Here is a 24,578-nt window from a genome sequence, read left to right on the forward strand (position 1 = left end):
ATCTCAATCTGGCTCAACTGCAGGAATTTTTGATACTTCGAGCAAAAAAAATGGCATTGGATAATTTTCTGCTTCAATGTGGCACACAGCAAATAGCTGCTCCAGATTAATGTAAGGTCCAAAATATATTGTTCAGTTCGTGATGTTCACCTACTCCAAAGCTTCAACCAACAAGTTCATTAGAACTGATAAATATTAGTGTTCATTGAACTTGCCTTAATATTTGAAGCAAATCTTGCACTATAGTTTTACTTTTATTATGCAGAATTCAGAAACATATGCAGGATAATTCCAAGATCACAAAAATATTACATAACACTCTGATTAAGATTTTTACCACTATGCTGTAAGTTTTAGCAGTTCTGTAAGAGCACTCCGTTCTGTTTTCAGCCTGTTTAGATTTGAGCTAAGAAAAGGGGCTTTGTTGTTCAACTTAGGAATGTTGTGTCAGCCAATCAGGACGGTGGATTTGGGAGAAGGTTCTAGAGAACACTGAGCAGAGAAGTTTTTGCAATGGACACTGATGTGAGTCGAGGTTTTTATGGCAGGAGCTGGGTGACGACAGGAGGGAAGATAGCTGAGGATGCCGTCCATGTTGCACAAGCTGCTTTGTACATATGAATGTCTTAAAGGAGGAAGGACCAATACTCCTGTGAGAGAGCCCATTTGTTTGAGATGGATTTCAAGGAACATTTGGAAGGTGGTGCGTGCTTTCATGCAGACTAAGGGTCCAACGCGTAATTTAAAGACAACTTCAAGGTGAGCTGCAACTTATGTGCACATTTGAATTATGGGATGGAACCTTTTGTTTTTTCCCTTTCATTTCTTTATGAACTGTTTGGTTAAGTTAACATTCTTAAATATACTTTCCTTATAATTGTATGTAGTGTACAATCTGTTATTTTTGCTGATGGGTGATTGCGTGGGAGCAGCAAGATACACAACATTCACACAAATCAGGATTCAGGTGAGTGAGACTTCCCACCCTCACGGGTTTCGCAGGACCCAGGTTATATCAACCCTAGACAGATGGAGTCTGAGAAAGGTGGTTTTCTCACAGCTCAGTCTGATGGCTGTTAGCGAGAGACTGACGAGCCACATCTCTAGAGACACCCAGTATAAAGGGGTTTCAATTAGTACAATGACCTTATACCACTTAGCACTTAAAAATTTATCTGCAACCCTTAGCTTTCATAAAACAGACAGGATACAAATAATTTAAGATACAAGGGTACAGTATAGCACCAAGAAATAAAATGCAACTCCGCAACTACAATGCCCACAGCTTTCCATTTTTCAGACACACCTCCATATGTGCCAGGGTAAATTAATTCAATTAACTTTTGTATCCTTCTATTACCATAGTTGCAGATACAAATGAACTGGATGTTCACCTGTTTTTATAATTACTTAAGTAATGTGTTTCGCAAGCTTTGTACGATTCTATAAGGTATACATTTGAATGAACCAAGAAGAATAATTTACTTCCGAAGTTTTAATCTAACGTTCCATTTCAAAACTATTTCCTGCATAATTAGCAAATTGTACCGAATGAGTAACAAATGTTGGTCCAGATCTTACTGTCATACAAATAACAAGAAGAAATGTATTTATAGCAATGTATATGCAACTTATATTCTACTTTCTGTTGAGTCATTTATCAAAGTTCAAAATACATTTATCAAAATATATATGCAATATACAACTCTGAAATTCAACTTCCCCACAGACAGTCAAGAAATAAAATCAACCATGCAACCAACCCGCCCAAACTACACACACACAAGAGCCCATGCAAAAGAAACAAATCACACAAATGGCAAAAAAAAAATCAAGTGGAAACACAGAATATAAAAATATAAAATCAAAAGACCTACAATTCAACTCAGCGTTCATTATCTGTAGGCTGTCCAAATTCAAAAATCACCCAAAAGTAGTAACAAAAGCAAACAGCAACCAGAACTAGAATACATCATAAACCTAAATGTCCAAATCTACAATCTGCGTCAATTAAACCTTGCTATGGCATCATCCACCCACAGGGGAGAGAGACAGAGACAGACAGTGACAAAGAGAGACAGATATCATTCAAACGCTAGGACCTTCCCTCAGAAGCAGCCAATGAGAGGCCACAGATGCAGACAGCTTCTCTGGTAGCAGTGAGCAAGAGGCTGGTAGACAGTGCTGAACACTCACTCGCCCTCTGCACCCGCCTCAATGACTTCATTCTTCCTTGGCTCTGACATATATGTATAACTAAATGCAGAAAACCAAAATTGATGCCTATATTGTGGCACTCAACTAATGGGTTAGCAACACCATCTACAGTGCCTCACTGTGAAAATACATTGAATGGTACCAAACTCCTGCATTTACTCTTAAAAGTCATGGCAAGTGTTGGTTAATTACTACAGTCAACTTTGTTGACACTGAAAATTAATTGAGACATAATTTTTTTAGTTCTATTGTTTAATTTCTTCTAAATTCTCTCCCAATCCAATATTTATTTCTTCTTCTACTATATATATCTGATTTGATAAAGAATTCACGCAATTTAATATATCTCTTCCTCAAACTCCATGCTATTTTTTCCCTGTTCTTCTTATCAAATATGTTATTGTAACACATAGCAGCCTTACCCATTCTCTCTGGTCGCATCTATTTTCCCTCAGTCAGACATGATCAGCTAAAAACTTCAATGAGGGATTTCTGGTAAGATGGCGAATGCTTAGCTGCTCCGAACTTTTGTTCCGTTACTGTCGCTATCTTTGCACTAAATGTCTCCATTTTTTAAACCTTAGTCGGGAACTTTATCGGTACCTCTTACTTGCCTGTGAACACATCTAACTTACAATGTCTAGCAAGAGCTCTAAATCCGGGAGAAAGGAAGCTACGGCTCTCTCAGACGAGACCCTGGCTGCGCTCGGTCAGCTCCAAGACGAAATTTTAAAGGAATTTGAAACCGCTTTCAAACAGTTGGAGGACAAGCTTGATCAGATCAACGACAAGGTGGGCAAGCATGCCCAACACTTATCTCGCATCGATTCGACTTCTGAAGATTTAGAAAGTCGTGTTCGATACTTGGAGACTCTCTGTTCCAGCTTGGAGGAAAAGTGTAACAAACTCCTTTTCAAAACGGTGGATCTCGAAAATCACAGCAGACGCTGCAATCTTAGAATTCTTGGATTGCCAGAGGCCACCGAACAGGGATCTACAGTGAAGTTTTTCGTCGAGTTTCTTTGTGAGATATTCGGGAAAGATTTGCTTCCGAACCCGCCTGAGCTCGAACGGGCACACCGGGTCCACGTTCCCGCCAGAATTCTGGGCAACCACCCGCGACCAGTAATCTTGTGCTTCCATCAATACCAGGTAAAACACCGTCTGATCGTAGAGGCACGTCGCAGAGGTTCTTTTATTTTCCAGGATACAACCATTCGCTTTGTGGAAGATTTTGCACCCCAGACCTTAAAGATGCGCACTGAGTTTAAAGGCGCAATGAAAGTGCTTTTTGATCGTGGTTTTAAACCCTCTCTTCGTTCCCCTGCTGTTCTACAAATCAAACTTAACACTGGGAAATACAAATGGTTTAAGTCAGCCAAGGAAGCTGAAGCATTTGTGGCAAGTCTTCCGGCTATCCAGTCATCTTCGGAACCCAATCAGACCTCCTAAAATGGTGGATAAGTACTTCTCGTAGTAAAATTACTTTTTCTGGACTCAGACTTTACTTGAATCATTCAGACATTATTCATCGAAACTCTAAGGGCTGTTGACAATCTCTCCCTGGATTTGGTGTGTGTGTAATCTATCTTTTATTGTTGTACAACTTTATCTACAGAGTTCTACAACTGACTTTAACTTGTTTTGGAGGTTTGAAGTCTTCAGTGAAGGCCATCCTGTTTGTTGGTTCACAGTTTAATTGCCGATCTATTTTTCCTTCTTTATATATTTATTTTATTATACTTTTTTCTTTTCTTCACCCCCTTTTTTCTAATTTCTGAATTTTTTCTCTCTTCTCTGTAAATGGTTGATAAATACTCGTCTTGAATTTATAATTTCCCCTTCCTCTCCTTTTTTTTATCCTTTTTTTTCCTTTCTCTTACTTTATTCTTCAATAACTTTTTCGCTGGCAGGTTAGTTTTGGTCCTCTTCCAATTTTCTCTGTATTAAGTTTTATATTCCTGCAGAAGGTGTTCTAATCTGTAGTTATGTTTTTTAGTGCATAAACTAGTTACAATTTGTTATAGTATTTACACGGAACTGCTGTTAATGACACAGATCTGGAAGTTGTATTTGGGTTAATTTTTTTGGTAGAGCTAGCTACTTGTTTTGGTAGCCGTCTAGTTTTGGGTTGTGTGGGTGGGGTGGGTTTTCTAGTTCCAACATCACTCACTGTATATATTATATCTCTTTATTGCTCAGGACATGTATATGTTTTGATTTTACAAATCTATGTTTACATCTCTGCTCCCAGACTGCTATTGTACTGCTTGACTTTTTATATGCCTTCTGCCTTTTATGCATTAGTAATCGATAATGGCTAGTGCACTTAAATTCGTGAGCTGGAATGTAAAGGGATTGAATCACCCTGTTAAAAGAAGGAAGGTATTCTCACATATCAAACAACTCAAAGCTGACATTGCTTTCCTTCAAGAAACTCATATTCGTTGTTCTGATAACTCCCGGCTTTTGTCAAAGTGGGCGGGTCAGCATTTTCATTCATCCTTTACCGCTAAAGATAGGGGCGTCTCCATTCTTATTACCTCAAATATTCCTTTTGAACTCCATAATAAAATATCTGATATAAATGGCCGTTTTATTATTGTTTCTGGCAAACTATATAACACTAAAGTTGCACGAGCAAACCTGTATGCCCCCAACTTTGATGATGTTAATTTTTTTGAATGGTTTTTTTCCTCACTACCAGACTTAAACTCATACTCTCTTATACTGGGTGGTGACTTTAATTGTTGGTTAGATCTTAATTTGGATCGATCGTCCTCTGTTACTAGATCACCTACTAAATCTGCCTTAGCTATCCAATCGTTTCTCTCTAATTATGGTATCTCTGATATATGGCGTTTCCTCCATCCTACGGAGAGAGATTATTCTTTTTTCTCACATGTTCACCATACCTTCACTAGAATTGATTATTTCTTACTCGATAACCAACTTATTCCCACTCTTGTGACTATCAGAGTATACTGATCTCTGACCATGCCCCAATTACTCTCTCTCTGAATTTGCCTGGTCTCCCTCAGAGGAATAAACACTGGCGGTTTGATTCAACTTTACAATCGGATGATGATTTTTTTTTAAATTTATTAAGGATCAGATAACCTTTTATTTTAACATTAATACATCACCTTAAGTGCCATCCCAGATTGTCTGGGATGCCATGAAAGCATATCTGAGGGGGCAAATAATCTCTTATACAGCAAATCTCAACAGAAGATCCCGCACAGATCAATTAGACCTCATTAACCAGATTAAAGAATTGGATCAAATATCAAATAATGGATCAATCAGCTGAGGCGTGCCAAAGCCAAACAACATATTACAAAGATCCGGAAGGAGAACGGAGACTTTACATAGGATCATTTAGAAATTAATGACGCATTTAAAAAATTTTATTCTCAGCTTTATTCCTCTGAATCTCTGAATGACAATATCTCTGTTGATCAATTTTTACAGAATCTGAATATCCCCTCACTTTCATCTGATTTCAAAGCCAAACTCAATGCGCCTATGTCATTAGAAGAAATATCAACTGCAATTTCTGCACTGTCCTCAGGGAAATCTCCTGGACCTGATGGGTTCCCTGTAGAATTTTATAAATCATTCTCTTCTCTTCTTTCTCCTCAGTTACTTTCAGTATTATCTGACTCGTTTAATTACGGCAAATTGCCACCCTCTTTCAGTGAGGCATCTATTATTCTTCTTTTAAAAAAGGGCAAAGACCCAACAGAGTGTTCCTCGTACAGGCCGATCTCTCTGCTCAATGTTGATGTAAAGATCTTAGCTAAAGTTTTGGCTCATAGATTAGAAACCGTCATTCCCTCCATTATCTCTAATGACCAAACAGGCTTTATTAAAAACCGTTTCCCTTTTTTTAACATTCGGCGTTTATTTAATATCTTAGACTCACCACCAACTGGGATTCCTGAATATGTTATTTCCCTCGATGCGGAGAAAGCATTTGATCGTATAGAGTGGAACTACCTTTTTGCAGTTTTAGAAAAATTTGACCTTGGCCAAAGTTTCATCTCTTGGATCCAATTGCTGTACCTGTGTCCTACTGCCTCTGTTTTAACCAATTTTCAGAAATCCTGAGTATTTAATCTCAAACGTGGCACCCGCCAGGGATGCCCCTTAAGTCCCTTTCTCTTTGATTTGGCTATGGAACCTCTGGCGATAGCATTTCGAAACTGCCCTGAATTGACTGGGATTTGGAGAGGGGGTGTTGAGCATAAAGTTTCTCTCTATGCTGATGACTTATTACTCTTTCTCTCAAATCTGTCTACATCCTTACCTCTAATGTTTTTACTTCTTGACCAGTTTAGCCAGATCTCTGGCTATAAACTTAATTTACATAAGAGTGAACTTCTCCCAATTTAATAAAGAAGCACAAGAACTAACATTTCATGATCTCCCTTTTAAAGTAGTCCATAATCAATTTACTTATCTTGGAATTACAGTCACAAGGAAGTTTAAAGATCTCTTTCGTGAAAACTTTGCCAATCTTTCATATGCTATAAAACAGCGACTGGTACAATGGTCACCTCTGTCTATGTCTTTGGTAGGTCGTATTAATGTTGTTAAAATGTATGTTCTCCCCAAATTTTTATACCTATTTCAATCCCAATTTTTATTCCTAAATCTTTTTTTGATTCCTTAGACTCTATTATTTTGTCATATCTGTGGCAGAATAAGCATTCTAGAATTAATAAAATCCATCTCCAAAAATCTAAAAAAGAGGGTGGCATGGCTTTACCTAACTTTCGTTTATATTATTGGGCAGCTAATATACGTTGTGCTACCTTCTGGTCTTTCTTCCATGGCCAACCCAAGTGCCCTAACTGGGTGCTGATGGAGCTGAGCTCCACTAAAGAATTATCTATCTCTGCACTTCTTGGCTCTGCACTCCCTCGTCTGCCCAGATCAATACCTAATCCTCTTGTTAGACACACTTTGCGTATATGGGCTCAGATCAGGAAATGCTATGGTTACCAGGGGTTTTCCGTTTCCAGCCCTGTTGCTCATAATCACCTTTTTTTACCTACTACAAACAATTCAGCATTCCAGGTTTGGTATAGGAAGGGCATTAGACATTTTGAAGATCTTTTCATTGATAATTGCTTCGCTTCTTTTCAGCAGCTCTCTGTTAAGTTCAAACTGCCCAATGCTCATTTTTTCAGATATCTCCAAATCCAACACGTTATTGCTCCTTTAATTCCTAACTTTCCTGAAATCCCTGCGAAAAATGCTATGGACCTATTTCTTTCCATGAATCCACTAGGTAAAGGCTTAATATCGATCATCCGAGATAAACTAGCAGCCTTACGACAGGCCCCCATGGATAAAATCAAAATGGCCTGGGAGCAGGATTTAAATATCTCCTTATCTGAGGAGAACTGGGATTCAGTTCTCAAATCGGTTAACTCAACCTCTCTTTGTACTCGCCACTGCCTTTTATAGTTTAAGATTGTTCATAGAGCCCATTTGTCTAAATCTAAACTATCTCGATTCTACCCTAGCATTAGTCCACTCTGTGATAAATGCAAGAGGGGCGTGGTCTCTCTCATCCATATGTACTGGTTCTGTCCTAGCTTGGAGAAATTCTGGAAAGATGTCTTCACTACATTATCGTGTATTCTGAATCAGCACCTAGAACCAAACCCCTTAATTGCTCTGTTCGGTTTTTGGGGCGAGACAGATTTATGTCTGGGTCCGACCAAATGCCGAATATTATCCTTTGCCTCTCTCCTGGCTAGACGCTTGATCCTCCTCAGATGGAGAGATGTTGCCCCGCCCACTCATGCTCAATGGCTTAACGACATCATGGCCTGTTTGGACCTTGAAAAAATTCATTATTCAGTTCTCAATTCGGATCTAAAGTTCCATAAGGTCTGGGGACCTTTTATCGAGTACTTTCATAACCTTCCTCTTGACTCTTGACAGAGAATTCGACCGTGTAGGTAGGATTTAAGCCTACCTGGTCAATACCTGTGGAGGAGGGGGAACTGCGCAGGCGCGAGTGACGTCAGCGTCGAGCGCGCACTTTAAAAGGCAGGACTTCTTGTCAGAGCGGGCAGCAGAGTCCGTGGAAGCAGAGTCCTGGACTTTGGCTAAGTGGGCTTCGGCGTAAGAGGACTTCGGTAAGCTTGTGTGATTGCTCGCTGAGGGGAAGAAGGTAAGGTCGCTAGGTGCTTTTTAGACATTCTATTAATCCAGTTCAGGTATGGGGGAGACAGTCAGAGCAGTGGTGTGCTCCGTATGCAGTATGTGGGAGGTCAAGGTCAACACAGTTGTCCCTGATGACCACACCTGCAAAAGGTGCGTCCAGCTGCAGCTCCTATCAGACCCGAGATAGGGAGTTGGAGCAGGAGCTGGATGAACTACGGATCATTCGGGAGGTGGAGGCAGAGATAGATAGGAGTTATCAGGAGGTAGTCACACCAAAAAACCAAGAAGTAGGCAGATGGATGACGGTCCAGAGAGGCAGGGGGAGCAGGCAGAGAGAGCAGAGCACCCCTGCGGCCATTCCCATTAACAATAAGTATACCGTACTGGATACTGTTGATGGGGATGACCTACCAGGAATGAGTTGTAGTGGTCCTGCCTCTGGCACAGAGGTTGAACCCTCAACTAGAAAGGGGAGGAGGGAAGAGAAGAGAGCGATAGTTTTAGAGGACTCTATAGTTAGGGGGGCAGATAGGAGATTTTGTGGGGCAGATCGGGAGTCTCGGATGGTATGTTGCCTCCCTGGTGCCAGGGTCCGGGACATCTCAGATCGGGTGCAGGCTATTCTTGAGAGTGAGGGCATGAACCCAGATGTAGTGGTCCATGTAGGGACCAATGATGTAGGTAAGGTGAGTGAGGGGGTCCTGCTTAGAGAGTTCAGGGAGTTAGGAGTGAAGCTGAAAGGCAGGACCTCCAGGGTGACAATCTCGGGATTGCTACCTGTGCCACGTGCGAGTGAGGCGAAGAATAGAATGATTATGCACATTAATACGAGGCTGAGAGCATGGTGCAGGAAGGAAGGGTTCAGGTTTTTGGATAATTGGTCTTTGTTCCAGGGACATTGGGATCTGTTTCGAAGGGACGGTCTACATCTGAACCGGAGGGGTACTAACATTCTTGCAGGAGTATTTGCCAGTGCTGCTCGGAGGGGTTTAAACTAGATGTGCAGGGGGCAGGGATCCAGATCCAGAGGGTTGGTCAGAAGGTGCATGGGGTTAAATGTGTACAAGGTTTGGGTGATCTTGAGAAGGTCATCAAAATTCAGGGTGCAATATGCCCGATGGAAGTTCAAGGAGTTGGGTTAGGTACAGTAGACAGTCTTTTAAGCAAAGAGAGGAGGAATGGGCTAAGAATTCTATACTTGAATGCGCGTAGTGTCAGAAATAAGACATGAGCTTGAAGCTCAGATGAAAATGGGGAACTACGATATTGTTGGGATAACGGAGACATGGCTGCAAGGGGATCAGGCCTGGGAATTGAGTGTACCAGGGTATACGTGCTATCGTAGAGACAGAAATATGGGAAGAGGGGGTGGGGTGGCCCTGTTGGTGAGGAATGAGATTCAGTCCTTAGCAAGAGGTGACTTGGGAACAGGGGAAGTAGAGTCTGTGTGGATTGAGCTGAGGAACAGTAAGGGTAAAAAGACCCTAATGGGTGTTGTGTACAGGCCCCCAAACAGTAGCGTGGATATTGGGTACAAGTTGATTAGGGAGTTAACATTGGCATGTGCTAAAGGTAATGCAGTCGTTATGGGAGATTTCAACATGCAGGTGGACTGGGAGAATCAGGTGGTGCTGGACCCCAGGATAGGGAGTTTGTGGAGTGTCTAAGGGATGTATTTTTGGAACAGCTTGTGCTTGAGCCAACCAGGAACGAGGCTATTTTGGACTTGGTGATGTGTAATGAACAGGAATTGATAAGTGATCTTGAAGTAAAGGAGCCATTAGGAAGTAGTGATCATAACATGATAAGTTTTTATCTACAATTTGAGAGGGATAGGGGCAGATCAGAGGTGTCAGTGTTGCAATTAAATAAAGGAGACTACGGAGCCATGAGGGATGAGCTGGCCAAAGTTAAATGGGCGGATGCCCTGGCAGGAAAGACAGTGGATCAGCAGTGGCAGATATTCTTGGGCATAATACAAAAGATGCAAATGCAGTTCATTCCAATGAGAAGGAAGGATTCAAAGAGGGGGAAGGGGCCACAGTGGTTGACAAAGGAAGTCAGAGATTGTATAGCATTAAAGAAAAAGAAGTATGACAGGGCTAAGATGAGTGGGAATACAGATGATTGGGAAAGTTTTAAGGAACAGCAGATCTTAACTAAAAAAGCAATATGGAGAGAAAAAATCAGGTATGAGCTCAGTCTAGCCAGGAATATAAAAGGGGATAGCAAAAGCTTGTTTAGCTATGTGAAGAGAAAGAAGATAGTTAAGAACAATGTTGGCCCCTTGAAGAATGAATTGGGAGAAATTGTTATGGGAAACAGGGAAATGGCAACAGAATTTAATGCATACTTTAGATCTGTCTTCACCAGGGAGGACACAAGCAATCTCCCAGATGTATGGATGGGCCAGGGTCATAAGATATCAGAGGAATTGAGACAGATTGACATTAGGAAAGAAACTGTGATGAGTAGACTGGTAGGACTGAAGGCTAATAAATCCCCGGGTCCAGATGGTCTGCATCCGAGGGTTCTAAAAGAGGTGGCTCAGGAAATTGCGGATGCATTGGTAATCATTTTCCAATGTTCCTTAGATTCAGGATCAGTTCCTGAAGATTGGAGAGTGGCTAATGTTGTCCCACTTTTCAAGAAGGGAGGGAAGGAGAAAACGGAAAACTATCGCCCTGTTAGCCTAACGTCAGTCGTGGGGAAGATGCTTGAGTCCATTATTAAGGACGAAATAGTGGCACATCGAGATGGCAGAAATAGGATTAGGCCGAGCCAGCATGGATTTACCAAGGGCAAATCATGCTTGACTAATCTGTTGGAGTTTTTTGAGGGTGTAACAAGGATGTTAGACGAGGGTAAGCCAGTAGATGTTGTGTACCTAGATTTTCAGGAGGCATTCGATAAGGTGCCACATAGGAGACTGGTGAGTAAAATCAGAGCTCATGGCATTGGGGGCAGGGTTTCAACATGGATAGAAAACTGGTTGGCAGATAGAAAGCAAAGGGTAGCGGTGAATGGGTGTTTCTCGGACTGGCTGGAGGTGACTAGTGGGGTACCACAGGGCTCTGTATTGGGACCACAGCTCTTTACGATTTATGTCAATGATTTAGATGAGGGCATTGAAAACTATATCAGCAAGTTTGCTGACGATACTAAACTGGGTGGCAGTGTGACATGCGAAGAGGACATTAGGAGAATACAGGGAGACTTGGATAGGCTGAGTGAGTGGGCAGATACTTGGCAGATGTCATTCAATGTGAATAAATGTGAAGTTATCCACTTTGGAAGCAGGAACAAGAGGGCAGAGTATTGTCTGAACGGTGTGGAGTTAGGTAAGGGAGAAATGCAAAGAGACCTAGGAGTCCTAGTTCACCAGTCAATGAAGGTGAATGAGCAAGTGCAACAGGCAGTGAAGAGGGCAAATGGAATGTTGGCCTTTGTTACAAGGGGAATTGAATACAAGAGCAAGGATGTTCTTTTGCATTTGTACAGGGCCCTGGTGAGACCACACCTGGAATATTGTGTACAGTTTTGGTCTCCAGGTTTAAGGAAGGACATTCTGGCAATTGAGGAAGTGCAGCGTAGATTCACTAGGTTGATTCCTGGGATGGCAGGGCTGTCTTACGCAGAGAGGTTGGAGAGATTGGGCTTGTACACGCTGGAATTGAGGAGATTGAGAGGGGATCTGATTGAAACGTTTAAGATAATTAAAGGATTTGATAGGATTGAGGCAGGAAATATGTTCCAGATGTTGGGAGAGTCCAATACCAGAGGGCATGGATTGAGAATAAGAGGTCAGTTATTTAAAACAGAGTTGAGGAAGAGCTTCTTCTCCCAGAGAGTTGTGGAGTTGTGGAATGCACTGCCTCGGAAGACGGTGGAGGCCAATTCTCTGGATGCTTTCAAGGAGCTGGATAGATATCTGATGGATAGGGGAATCAAGGGATATGGGGACAAGGCAGGGACTGGGTATTGATAGTGAATGATCAGCCATGATCTCAGAATGGCGGTGCAGACTGGAGGGGCCGAATGGTCTACTTCTGCACCTATTGTCTATTGTCTATTGACTAGGGGTTTTTTTTCTTTTCGGTCCCTTGCTTTCAGCTCCTTTTTTTTCTGGTAGAAGGCATTATTATCCTCTGTTGCTGAGTGTATTCACAGTCTGGGAGTTTGGCTGTCCTGACTTATACTCTCTATATTGTGTTGTGGTTGGTCTGGAATTGCTGTTGTTTTTTCTTGTGTTGTGGGGCTTGGGGAGGACACTAAGCTTACTTGTCTTTAATTTAGGTGCTTTTTTTTTGCTAAATTCTCTTCCTTTGTAGCATATTGTTATTGTATGCTTAATTTTGCACTGTTTTAATGTTCCTCATTGGGATTTGGGGTTTTTAATTTGTAAAATGTTTTGAAAAACTAATAAAAAAATTCTTTAAAAAAACTTCAATGACTTGGCACACAAAAAACATTAAAAAGCTAAATACCTCAAGCCAGTAGTCTCCTAGACTCACTTTCAATTTCTTTCATTTTATTAATACAAAATCCAAAACGCATTTATACATGAATATTCAAATCAAATTGTAAAAGGAAATTAGGAAGAGCCAGAACAACAGATAAAAACAAGGAAAAAATACGCTGACAATACACACTATGTAAAACTACATGTGCAAAATAAAACATCATACACAACTCACCATACAAGGTTTTTCCACTTGTCTTCATTGCAGTATTGTCCATTGCTAGTTAGGCTGCTGTTTGCAAACCATAACACTATAAAGACAAGAATCAGAAAGTTGAATCTGAGATTATATCCTCATTTATACTTGCCTCAAAAAAAAACCTTAAGTAAAGAATAAGCTCCTGTTTTTATAGTATATTGAAATTCCTTTATTCTCCCATCATCTCAAATACATAGAAGCATCACCTTTGCTCTATTTGTAATCAAAATGTAGTTCTTAAACTCAAAACCACATCTAATAATAGGAGCAGCCAATTTCTTACATACGCTATTTTGAAGCACTTGGCATACAACCTACAAACCTGTGTGCAAGTTTCCTTACTACATATTAAAATTAACTTGAACTTAATGGATAAATTAAATAAGTAATTATCCTTAACATAGTTAGTGGAATTGTTTTAAAATGGGTTATCTTTAACATGTATTTCTCATGTATGGATTATGTTTAAGAGATTAGAAAAAAGGATAACAACACATTGGCAAATACAACATCGAACAGTACAGCACAGGAATAGGCCCTTCGGCTCAGTGCTATGCAGAGCCAATTAATTTAGTAATCAAATTGGCAACTTAACTAATCCCTTCTGCCCACACAATGGCACTATCCTTCCATTTTCCCTCACATTCATGTGCCTATCTAAACATCTCCTAAAAGTCCCTACTGTATTTGCCTCTACTACCTCCCCAGCCAGCACATTCCACTCTGGAAAAAAAACTTGTCCCTCACACCCTCTCACCTTAAATGCATGCCCTCTGAAATTAAGACATTACAATGCTAGGAAAAAGATACTGTCTGTCTACTCTATCTATACCTCTCAGAATCTCTATTAGATCTCCCCTCAGCTTCTGCCATTCATGAGAAACAATCCAACTTTGCTCAACCTCTCGTTATAGCACGTGCCCTCTAATCTAGGTAGCATCCTGAGAAACCTTTTCTGTGCCCTCTTCAAAACCTCAACATCCTCCCAATAATGGGGCAATCAGAACTGTATGCAATATTCCATATCCATATCCACAACTGATGTATATCGTGCTTCCACACTATCCACAACACTAATCATCAATCACCAAACTTTACATGATCAAGTCTGCTTTGCAAATATGGCTCAGTGTAAACTCTGATCAAAAGGAATAATAATCTCAGTTTTATCTACATTTGAAACAACAAGTCTTATGAAAAGCATAATAATTAACCTGTAAAATGAAGAAGTACACATGTAAAACAGGGAACTGAATTTTCTTTAAGTAATTTATTGTTCACACATTAATAAACCAAACTAAGAACAGAAACTGGAACTAACAATATCAAAAGTAATCCTGCTGTAAAAACGGAAGCAAATTTGAATAATAAACAATTACTCAAAGATGCAAAAGACTGCAAATTCAGATGAAGAAGAAACTGATTGACCCAGATATGCAGATCAAGAGAAAGGAACTAACATTTTAAAATCATGCTGATCAATATTACATCAAGGATCAGCAGTGGACAAATTTAATGTTTATTGACATGCAAGACATCTAAATTGGTTCAAATCTTTAGTCCTGTTACATAAAGCTAAATCTTGAGGATTAGGTAAAATTACAGCTTCCTTTCAACCTCACTTGGTTCCTGCATATTAAAAGCAGAGGCAATTTTAAAGGCAGATGAGGTCAAATGGCAGTTTATATCAGGCAAAATATGACAGACTGAGGAAATTAAGCTTAAAATCAATGTTTTAAAATTTATAAAGCCAAGACTATTTTAATAGTTCGAACCTGAAGTGCAAACTCAAGATAATTTAGAGCAAAAAGCAGGTAATTGTAGAATTATGGATTTCTTTGGAGTATTTCCCCAAAATAAGTAATGATTAGGAAACTGTGAGACAAACTAATTGCAGTTTGTAATGCAAATAAGAAATCTGTCAATATTACAAATTTATTTATGTTATACACAGAATATTTTCTACCTATTTTGAGCAAAGAGGACCAAACAAAAAAATGTTTTGGACAATCAACAGAATCACCAATAACTCCCTAAACTTTGTTTATCTTTACCCAATCCCAAAACAAAGCTTTGACTACAAAACTAAAACAGGAAAGAGGCTGTGTAAGGGTACTTACCAACACAAACACAGAGATCCAGTTTTGACAAGCAATGTCTGACCATACTACACAGGCTGGCTTCAAAACCATAAACGAGATTCTTAAGAGTTGTCCAATACAGGAAAAATAGGGTCTTTCAGAATACCAAATCCATGCCGATTATAAAGCACCATCAATCCTAATCTACACTAATGCTATTTCATTCTTCCCATATTCCCATTAATTCGCCTCAGATTCTACCACTGCAATGTACAGTTGCCAATTAACTAACAACCTGTAGGTTTTCTGGAAGAAACTGGAACAACCAAAGGAAGCCCAACCAGTCACAGGTAGAACACACAAATTTTACATGAGCGACATCCAAGGTCAGGATTGAATCTAGATTGCTAGAGGTGTACTACTGTGCGGCTCAGAGGCTACTTAACTGTTCAGGCTTGAAATAAGCACAAGATACTTCAGAATTTTAAAAAAAATTAAAAAAAGCTCTTCTATTGGTTACATCTTTCACATCCTTATGTCAGCCTTATTAAGTGTTTTAAAGAACATTCAGAGCAAATAATGCAGGAAACAGTAGTCAACTGCACTTGGCAAAATGAAATGACAATCAATTAATCTATTTTAGTATCTATTATGGCAGATCATTCCTCAGCCAAATAATCTTATGCAACTGTGGTTACATTTGAAAACAGACTAAATTCCCAAGACCAATTTCATGACTGGAAATACCAAAGTCATGAGAATCAATGGGAACCACAAGCCCCAAAAAGTACAGTTCCAACAAAATGAAAACAGATTAACTTCTTCTTATTAAAATATTAACAGAATAAACACTTATTTTACATACTTAACAAACAAATGCTCATTCCACATATTACGGAAGCGACTAACAGTAATACTGGAATGATAATGTAGCGATCTGCTACACGCAGCACTGAAATAACGACACACAGTCGTTATTTCGTTTCGAGACTAGTTTATTCAAACTTCGCGGCACTGGCATTTAAATCCCTGGCGCCCAACCTCTCTGGGCAGAAATGACGTCAGAGGTGCATTACCAAAGTCTCCCCCCATGCGCTGGCTATTTGTGAGCTGGTTTTCCTGCGCAGAAAGTGGGTTGCCACATAACCCCCTCCCCCTGCCCCCCCAGAACCGGCGATACACCCCCCAAAGTCCACGGTCTGGATCAGCCTCTGTTTGAGTCGGTCCACCGTGAAAACATCCTCCCTCCCCCCAATGTCCAGAACGTACATGGACCCGTTGTTGTTGATCACCTTGAATGGCCCCTCGTTCGGCCGCTGTAGCGGCGCCCGGTGTCCACCCCTTCATACAAACACAAACTTACAGTTCTGCAGGTCTTTGGGTACATGGGTCGGGGTCCATCCATGCTGTGAATTCGGAACGGGGACCAGGTTGCCGAGCCTTTCGCGTAGCCTGTCCAGGACTGCTGCGGGTTCTTCCTCTTGCCCCCTTGGGGCTGGTATGAACTCTCCCGGGACGGCCAGGGGCACACCGTACACCAACTTGGCCGATGAGGCATGCAGATCCTCTTTGGGCGCTGTACAAATTCCAAGCAGGGCCCAGGGAAGCTCGTCCACCCAGTTAGGTCCTCTCAGGCGGGCCATGAGAACCGACTTCAAGTGACGGTGGAACCATTCCACCAGTCCGTTCGACTGTGGTTGCGTGGTGCAGCTGCGTTCCCAACAGGCTGGCCACAGCCGATCACAGGCTGGAGGTGAACTGGGTGCCTCTGTCAGAGGTAATGTGGGCCGCTACCCCGAAGCGTGCTACCCAGGTTGCAATCAGTGCTCGGGCGCAGGAATTGGCAGATGTGTCGGTGAGCGGGACCGCCTCTGGCCACCTCGTGAACCGGTCTACCATAGTTAGGAGGTACCGCGCTCCTCGGGACACTGGTAGGGGACCCACGATAATCACATGAATGTGGTCGAACCTCCAGTGGGTGGGTTCGAACTGCTGCGGTGGGGCTTTAGTGTGCCACTGCACCTTGGCTGTTCGGCACTGCGCGCACATTCTGGCCCATTCACTGACCTGCTTGCGAAGTCCGTGCCACGCGAACTTGCTGGAGACCAGCTGGACAGTTGTCCTGATAGATGGGTGTGCCAAACCGTGTATTGAGTCGAAAACTCGCCACCTCCAGGCTGCTGGGACGATGGGGCAAGGTTGGCTGGTAGCCACGTCGCACAGGAGGGTCCTATTACCTGGGCCTACGAGAAAGTCCTGCAGCTGCAAACCCAATACTGCGGTCCTGTAGCTGGGCATCTCATCGTCTGCCTGCTGCGCCTCCGCCAGTGCTGCATAGTCCACCCCAGATACAGGGCCTGGAGAGCTGGTCTAGAGAGTGCATTCGCCACGACGTTGTCCTTTCCCGAGACATGCTGGATGTCCATCGTGTACTCGGAGATATAGGACAGATGTCGCTGCTGGCGCGCTGACCAGAGATCGGACACCTTCGTGAATGTGAAGGTCAACGGTTTGTGGTCGTGAACATGGTGAATGGCCTGCCTTCTAAGAAGTATCTGAAATGCCGGATTGCCAGATACAGTGCCAACAGCTCCCAGTCGAAAGCACTGTACTTGAGTTCGGGTGGTCGTAGGTGCTTGCTGAAGAACGCCAGGGGTTGCCAGCGCCCTTCGATGAGCTGCTCCAGCACCCCACCGCCTGCTGTGTCAGATGCCTCCACCTTAAGGGCAGTCAGAACGTCCGTTCTGGGGTGCACCAACATCGCAGCATCTGCCAAACTTCCTTGGCTTTAATGCAAGTGGCCGCGGCCTCCTCGTCCCAAGTAATGACCTTGCCTTTACCCGACAACAGGGTGTACAAAGGGCGCATGATATGGGCTGCTGAGTCGAGGAAACGGTGGTAGAAGTTCACCATACCAACGAACTCCTGCAAGCCTTTGACCGTGTTGGGCTGGGCAAAGTGGCGGATCGCGTCTACCTTGGCAGGCAGAGGTGTTGCCCCGTCTTTGGTAATCCTGTGGCCCAGGAAGTCGATGGTATCGAGATCGAACTGGCATTTGGCCGGGTTGATCGTGAGGCCGAAATCACTCAGGTGGGAGTAGAGCTGGCAGAGGTGGGACAAATGCTCCTGACGACAACTGCTGGCTATAAGGATTTCGTCCAAATAGATGAACGCAAAGTCCAGGTCGCGTCCCACCACGTCCATTAGCCACTGGAATGTCTTTGTGGTATTCTTCAGGCCGAATGGCATTCGGAGGAACTCGAACAGGCCGAACGAGGTGATGAGTGCTGTTTTGGGGATGTCTTCAGGGTGCACTGGGATTTAATGGTATCCCCGGATGAGGTCTACTTTGGAAAAGATTCTTACCCCGTGCAGGTTTGCTGCAAAGTCCTGTATGTGCGGCACGGGGTAGCAGTCTGGAGTGGTAGCCTCGTTCAGTCTGCGGTAGTCGCCACATGGTCTCCAAACCCCGGCTGCTTTAGACACCATATGCCGGGAGGAGGCTCATGGGCTGTCGGACCTCCGTACGATCCCCAATTCCTCCATCCCCTTGAACTCCTCCTTCACCAGGCAGAGCTTTTCCTGGGGGAGCCTTCGTGCGTGGGCTTGGAGGGGTGGCCCCTTGGTCTGAATGTGGTGCTGTACCCTGTGTCTGGGCATGGCTGCCGTGAACTGTGATGCCAGAATCGATTGAAAATCCGCCAGGATTCTGGTAAATTCGTTATCTGACAGTGTGATGGAGTCCAGGTGTGGGGCCGGCAACTTGGCTTCACCCAGGGAGAACATATGGAAAGTCTCGGCATGTACCAGTCTTTTCCCTTGCAAGTCGACCAGCAGGCTGTGAGCTCGCAAGAGGTCCGCCCCCAGGAGTGGTTGGGCCACTGCGGCCAGTGTGAACTCCCATGTGAACCGGCTGCTGCCAAACTGCAGCTGCACTGTGCGGGTGCGGTAGGTCCGTATCGTGCTGCCGTTTGCGGCCCTCAGGGTGGGTCCTGGCTTCCTGTCGCGGGTGTTGTACCCCGTCGGGGGCAAGACGCTGATCTCCACTCTGGTGTTGACCAAGAAGCAGCGTCCCGACTGTTTGTCCCAGATGTACAAGAGGCTGTCCTGGTGGCCAGCCGCCATGTTCATTAGTAGCAGCTGGCCCTGGCCCTTGCAGGGCGGGCGACAACAGCGGGCTTTTGTGCCCCACCGCTGGTGGTAGAAACACCACTGTTCACTGGCCTCCTCACTCCTGCCTCTGTGTTGTGTGCGCTCCACTGCCGGGACTGGTCTGGTCTGCTGTTGGACGCGTGGCCTGGTAATCTGAACGACGAATGCCACGCTCTCCCTCTTGGCTTTCCACAGCACATCTGCCCGGGCCGCCATCTTCCGGGGGTCGCTGAAATCTGCGTCGGCCAGCAGTAGATGTACGTCCTCGGGCAGTCGCTCTAGGAACGCTTGCTCGAACATGAGGCAGGGCTTGTATCCGTCAGCCAGGGCCAGCATCTCGTTCATCAATGCTGACGACAGTCTGTCTCCCAAACCGTCCAGATGAAGCAGGCGGGCACGTCGCTCATGCCGTGAGAGGCCAAAGGTCCCAATGAGCAGTGTTTTGAATGCTTTATATTTCCCTTCTTCCGGGGGCGACTGTATGAAATCCGCAACCTGGGCAGCTGTCTCCTGGTCAAGGGCGCTCACCATGTGGTAGCAACGCGTGGAATCAGAGGATATCTGCTGAATCTGGAACTGGGCTTCTGCTTGGCTAAACCACACGTGGTCGCAGCGTCCAGAAATTCGGCAGTTTTAGCAAAACTGCGTGAACAGATGAAGAGTCAGTCATCTTTGGTCCAAATCCTGTTTGGACCGTCAGGGTCACCAATGTAGTGATGTGCTACACACACCGCTGAAATAACAACCTGCAGTCGGTAAGTCGTTTTGAGACTAGTTTATTCAAACTTCGCGGCGCTGGCATTTAAATCCCTAGCACCCACTCTGTCCGGGCAGAAATAACGTCAGAGGTGTATTACCAATGTCTCCCCCCGCGCACTGGCTATTTGTGAGCCGGTTCACCTGCGCAGAAAGTGGGTCGCCACAATAACCGATTAAGCGTTTTTTCTTTAAAAGCTGATTCCTAACTGCATTGCAGAACAAGCATTTTAGCATCATACACAGCAACTATATTTCAAATATTTTGCTCTGCTCTCAAACGCACCTCTCCCATTTCCCACTCATCTGCCCTCACCCCATCCACCTGCCACCCCACTCGGGATAGGGTTCCCCTTGTCCTTACCTACCACCCCACCAGCCTCCAGGTCCAACATATAATTCTCTGTAACTTCCGCCACCTCCAACGGGATCCCACTACCAAACACATTTTTCCCTCCCCCCACCTTTCTGCTTTTCACAGGGATCGCTCCCTACGCGACTCCCTTGTCCACTCGTCCCCCCCCCCATCCCTTCCCACCGATCTCCCTCCTGGCACTTATCCTTGTAAACGGAACAAGTGCTACACCTGCCCTTACACTTCCTCCCTCACCACCATTCATGGCCCCAGATAGTCCTTCCAGGTGAGGCGACACTTCACCTGTGAGTCGGCTGGTGTGGTATACTGCGTCCGGTGCTCCCGGTGTGGCTTTTTATATATTGGTGAGACCCAACGCAGACTGGGAGACCGTTTCGCTGAACACCTACGCTCGGTCCACCAGAGTAAGCAGGATCTCCCAGTGGCCACACATTTTAATTCCACGTCCCATTCCCACTCTGATATGTCTATCCACAGCCTCCTCTATTGTCAAAATGAATCCAAACTCAGGTTGGAGGAACAACACCTTATATACCGGCTGGGTAGCCTCCAACCTGATGGCATGAACATTGACTTCTCTAGCTTCCGTTAATGCCCCTCCTCCCTTTCTTACCCCATCCCTGACATATTTAGTTGTTTGCCTATTCTCCATCTCCCTCTGGTGCTTCCCCCCGCCCTTTTCTTTTTCCTGAGGCCTCCCGTCCCATGATCTTTTGCCTTCTCCAACTCTGTATCACTTCCGCCAATCACCTTTCCAGCTCTTAGCTTCAAACCACCCCCTCCGGTCTTCTCCTATCATTTCGTATTTCCCCCTCCCCCCACTACTTTCAAATCTCTTACTATCTTTCCTTTCAGTTAGTTCTGACGAAGGGTCTTGGCCCAAAACGTCGACTGCGCTTCTCCCTATAGATGCTGCCTAGCCTTCTGTGTTCTACCAGCATTTTGTGTGTGTTGTTGTTCCAAATATTTTCATGCTTTAGTGGGATAAAATTGCTGCATGAAAACAGCTCAATCTTACCTGTGATCAAATCAAGCTCTTTAGTGATTGCTTGCCTGAGCATTCCTGTATTAAATTTAAATTACAAACCTCTTGCATTAAATTCCATCTACTTGGGAAAGAAATGAGAATAGGTAGAAGGAGACAAGAGTAATATGGGGAAGAAAGTTTTCAAGTTATTTGTTATGCAGCACATCTCAATCCTTAAGGTTGGAGACATAGATCTCCACTACTGACCCAAAATGGAAAGGCAAAAAGAAAGCAGCTGATTCCTTAACTGTAAATGGTATGAAGGAACGTCACGCCATTGACTGCACTTGTATGGAGCATTGCCACAAGAAAGTAGCATCCACTATCAAAGACCTCCAGAACCTAGGCCATGTCCTCTCCTCACTACTACCATTGGGCAGGAAGTAAAGGAGATTCAAGTTCCACACCACCAGGTTCAGGAAACGCTATTGCATGACAACCATCAGGCTCTTGATACTGTTGTGGATAACTCTGAACCAATTCTACTGCCTACAGACTCACTTTCAAAGTCTCTTTACAACTCATGTTCTCATTATTTTATTTGCACATTTTGCCTTCTTTTGCACATTGGTTGTTTGCCCATCTTTGTCTGTTATAAATAGCTTCCCTGCAACCACCCCCCCCCCCCCCCCGGTAAATGCCTGTGAGAAAATGAATCTCAAAGTAGTACACAGTAACATTTACATGCTTTCATAGTAAATTTAAATTTTAAGAACAGTTGTGACCATCAAAAGCAGAAGCTGGAGCAAATGAGCTGAAAAAAACTACAGGCATGATGAATTATTTTTTTAATATAATAAAATGAAAACTAAAATTTTAGTTACATACGGTGCTCATTTAGCTCAGTTAGGCTTTTAGATTCACCATCTTCCTAGGTGTAACAAAAATCAAACTCAAATACATGCCAAACATACTTCATTAGAAAAGAAAAAGATTTGAATTGTTCATGGTGGTAGCTTGAAGGATTTCCATGCATTGGCTGGGGTAAACCAGCATCAGTGAAAACAAAAGAATGATCAATACTTTCAGCACCGACAGTATAGAGAAAGATAGTCAGTGTGAGGTTAGGGTGAAGCACGGACCACTAGATGATACATTAAATGCAATAAGGGTCTCAAGTGTATTCAACTAGGAGAAGTGCACAGACGCAGTAGCTCATCAACATGGAAGGCCACTGAGAAGATTTAAAAAGCAATAAGTTCCTTTCAACAGGAGATTCGATTGGGAGAAGTGCACAGATGCAGTAGCTCATCATTGCGCAAGGCCACTAAGAAGGTTGTGGGATAACAGGGGAGACATTCCCTAGCGGAGAGATCATTGAGGGAGCAGTTGTCGGAGTAGCGTAAGACAGAGTATGACTTTGACTCATCGGGGCTTCGGCGCGGGCAGGTCTAGGCGAGACAAGTTAATTTCATATCTCTTTTTTCCTCTAACTTAAGGAGAGTGGATATGACTGCAAGGCCAGTTTTCTGCTCTGGGTGTCAAATGTGGGATTCCCAGCCTCCCTGATGGCCACATCTGTGCTAGTTGCATTGAGCTGCAGCTCCTTAGAGACTCAGTTAGGCATGTTAGGGAAAGTGAGGAGGTAATCGAGAAGAGTTACAAACAGGTAGCCACACCGGGGCCACAGGAGACAGAAAACTGGGTGATTGTCAGGAAAGGGAAGGGAGAGCGTCAGGTAGTGGAGAACACCCTGTGGCAGCCCCTCTTAACAACAAGTGCTCCATTTTGAGTACTGGGGGGGAAGGGGGGACACCTACCTGGGGTGGCAACAGTGGCTGTGCCTTTGGCACTGAGCAAAGAGTCTAGCCCTGAGGCTCAGAAGGGTAGGGAACTGAAGAGGATGGCAGTAGTAATAGAGGATTCTATAGTTAGGGAGACAAACAGGCAATTCTGTGAGTGTGAAAAAGGAACACTGATGGTAGTTTGCCTCCTACGTACGAGGGTTTATGATGTTTCTGAATGGGTCCACAATATCCTGAAATGAGAGGGTGAGCAGCCAGAGGTTGTGGTACATATCGATACCGATGAGGAGAGTAGAAAGAGAGAGAAAGAAGGTCCTGAAAGCAGAATACAGAGAGTTTGGAAGGAAGCTCAGAAGCAGGACCTCAAGAGTAATAATCTCGGCGTTGCTGCCTGTGCCAAGCGACAGTGAGTACAGGAATAGAATGAGGTGGCAGATAGATGCGTGGCTGACGGATTAGAACAGGGGGCAGGGATTCCAACTTCTGGATCATTGTGACCTCTTCTCGGACAGGTGTGACCTGCACAAAAAGGACAAGCTGCATTTGAATCCAAGGGGAGCCAATATCCTGGCAGGAAGGTTTGCTAATGCTATCACGGAGGGATTAAACTAGATTTGCAGGGTGGTGGAAACCGAAATGAACAGGAAGAGGATGGGGCAGTTGGCGCACAAGTAGAGACAGCTTGAAGGGAGTTTGTGAGGAAGGATAGGCAGATAATAGGGCAAAGATACACTCAGCATGATGGTTTGAGATGTGTCTATTTTAATGCAAGGCATACCATAAGCAAGGTGGATGAAATTAGAGCATGGATCAATACATAGGATTATGATGTTGTGGCAATTACAGAGACTTGGATGTCTCAGGAGCAGGAATGGCACCAGGCTTTAGATGTTTCAAAAAAAAAGGACAGGGAGGGAGGCAAAAGAGGTGGGGGCATAGCATTATCAGGGATAGTGTCATGGCTACAGAAAAGGAAGAAGTCACAGCAGGATTATCTTCTGAGTCAGTGTGAGTGGAAGTCAGAAACAAGAAGGGGGGGTCATTAACTCAACTGGGTGATTTTTCTTTTATATAGAACCCCAATATTAACAGGGACATCAAGGAGCAGATAGGGAGGCAGATTCTGGAACAGTGTAATATTAATAGGGTTGTTATGATGGGAGATTTTAACTTTCATAATATTGACTGACATCTCCTTAGAACAAGGAGTTTAGATGGGGTGGAGTTTGCTAGGTGTGTTCAGGAATGTTTTCTGACACAATATGTAGATAATCCAACTAGGGGAGAGGCTGTACTTGACCTGGTAGTGGGAAATGA

At 43.8% G+C, this 24,578-nt stretch overlaps 1 protein-coding gene across 5 annotated transcripts in view; it reads right to left on the reverse strand.

Moving 5' to 3' along the window:
- eps8a (epidermal growth factor receptor pathway substrate 8a) overlaps positions 1-24,578 on the reverse strand; it is a 260,490-nt gene that overhangs the window by 84,583 nt on the left and 151,329 nt on the right. For all 5 annotated transcript variants that reach the window (XM_059987604.1, XM_059987600.1, XM_059987602.1 and 2 more), the window contains one exon: positions 13,101-13,176. In XM_059987604.1, the coding sequence (XP_059843587.1) occupies positions 13,101-13,143 (43 nt within the window). In that variant the 5' untranslated portion in view covers positions 13,144-13,176. The remainder of the gene's footprint in view (positions 1-13,100; positions 13,177-24,578) is intronic.

This window comes from Hypanus sabinus, chromosome 13 (genome assembly GCF_030144855.1).
Source record: "Hypanus sabinus isolate sHypSab1 chromosome 13, sHypSab1.hap1, whole genome shotgun sequence".
In the NCBI taxonomy this organism is placed as follows: domain Eukaryota; kingdom Metazoa; phylum Chordata; class Chondrichthyes; order Myliobatiformes; family Dasyatidae; genus Hypanus; species Hypanus sabinus.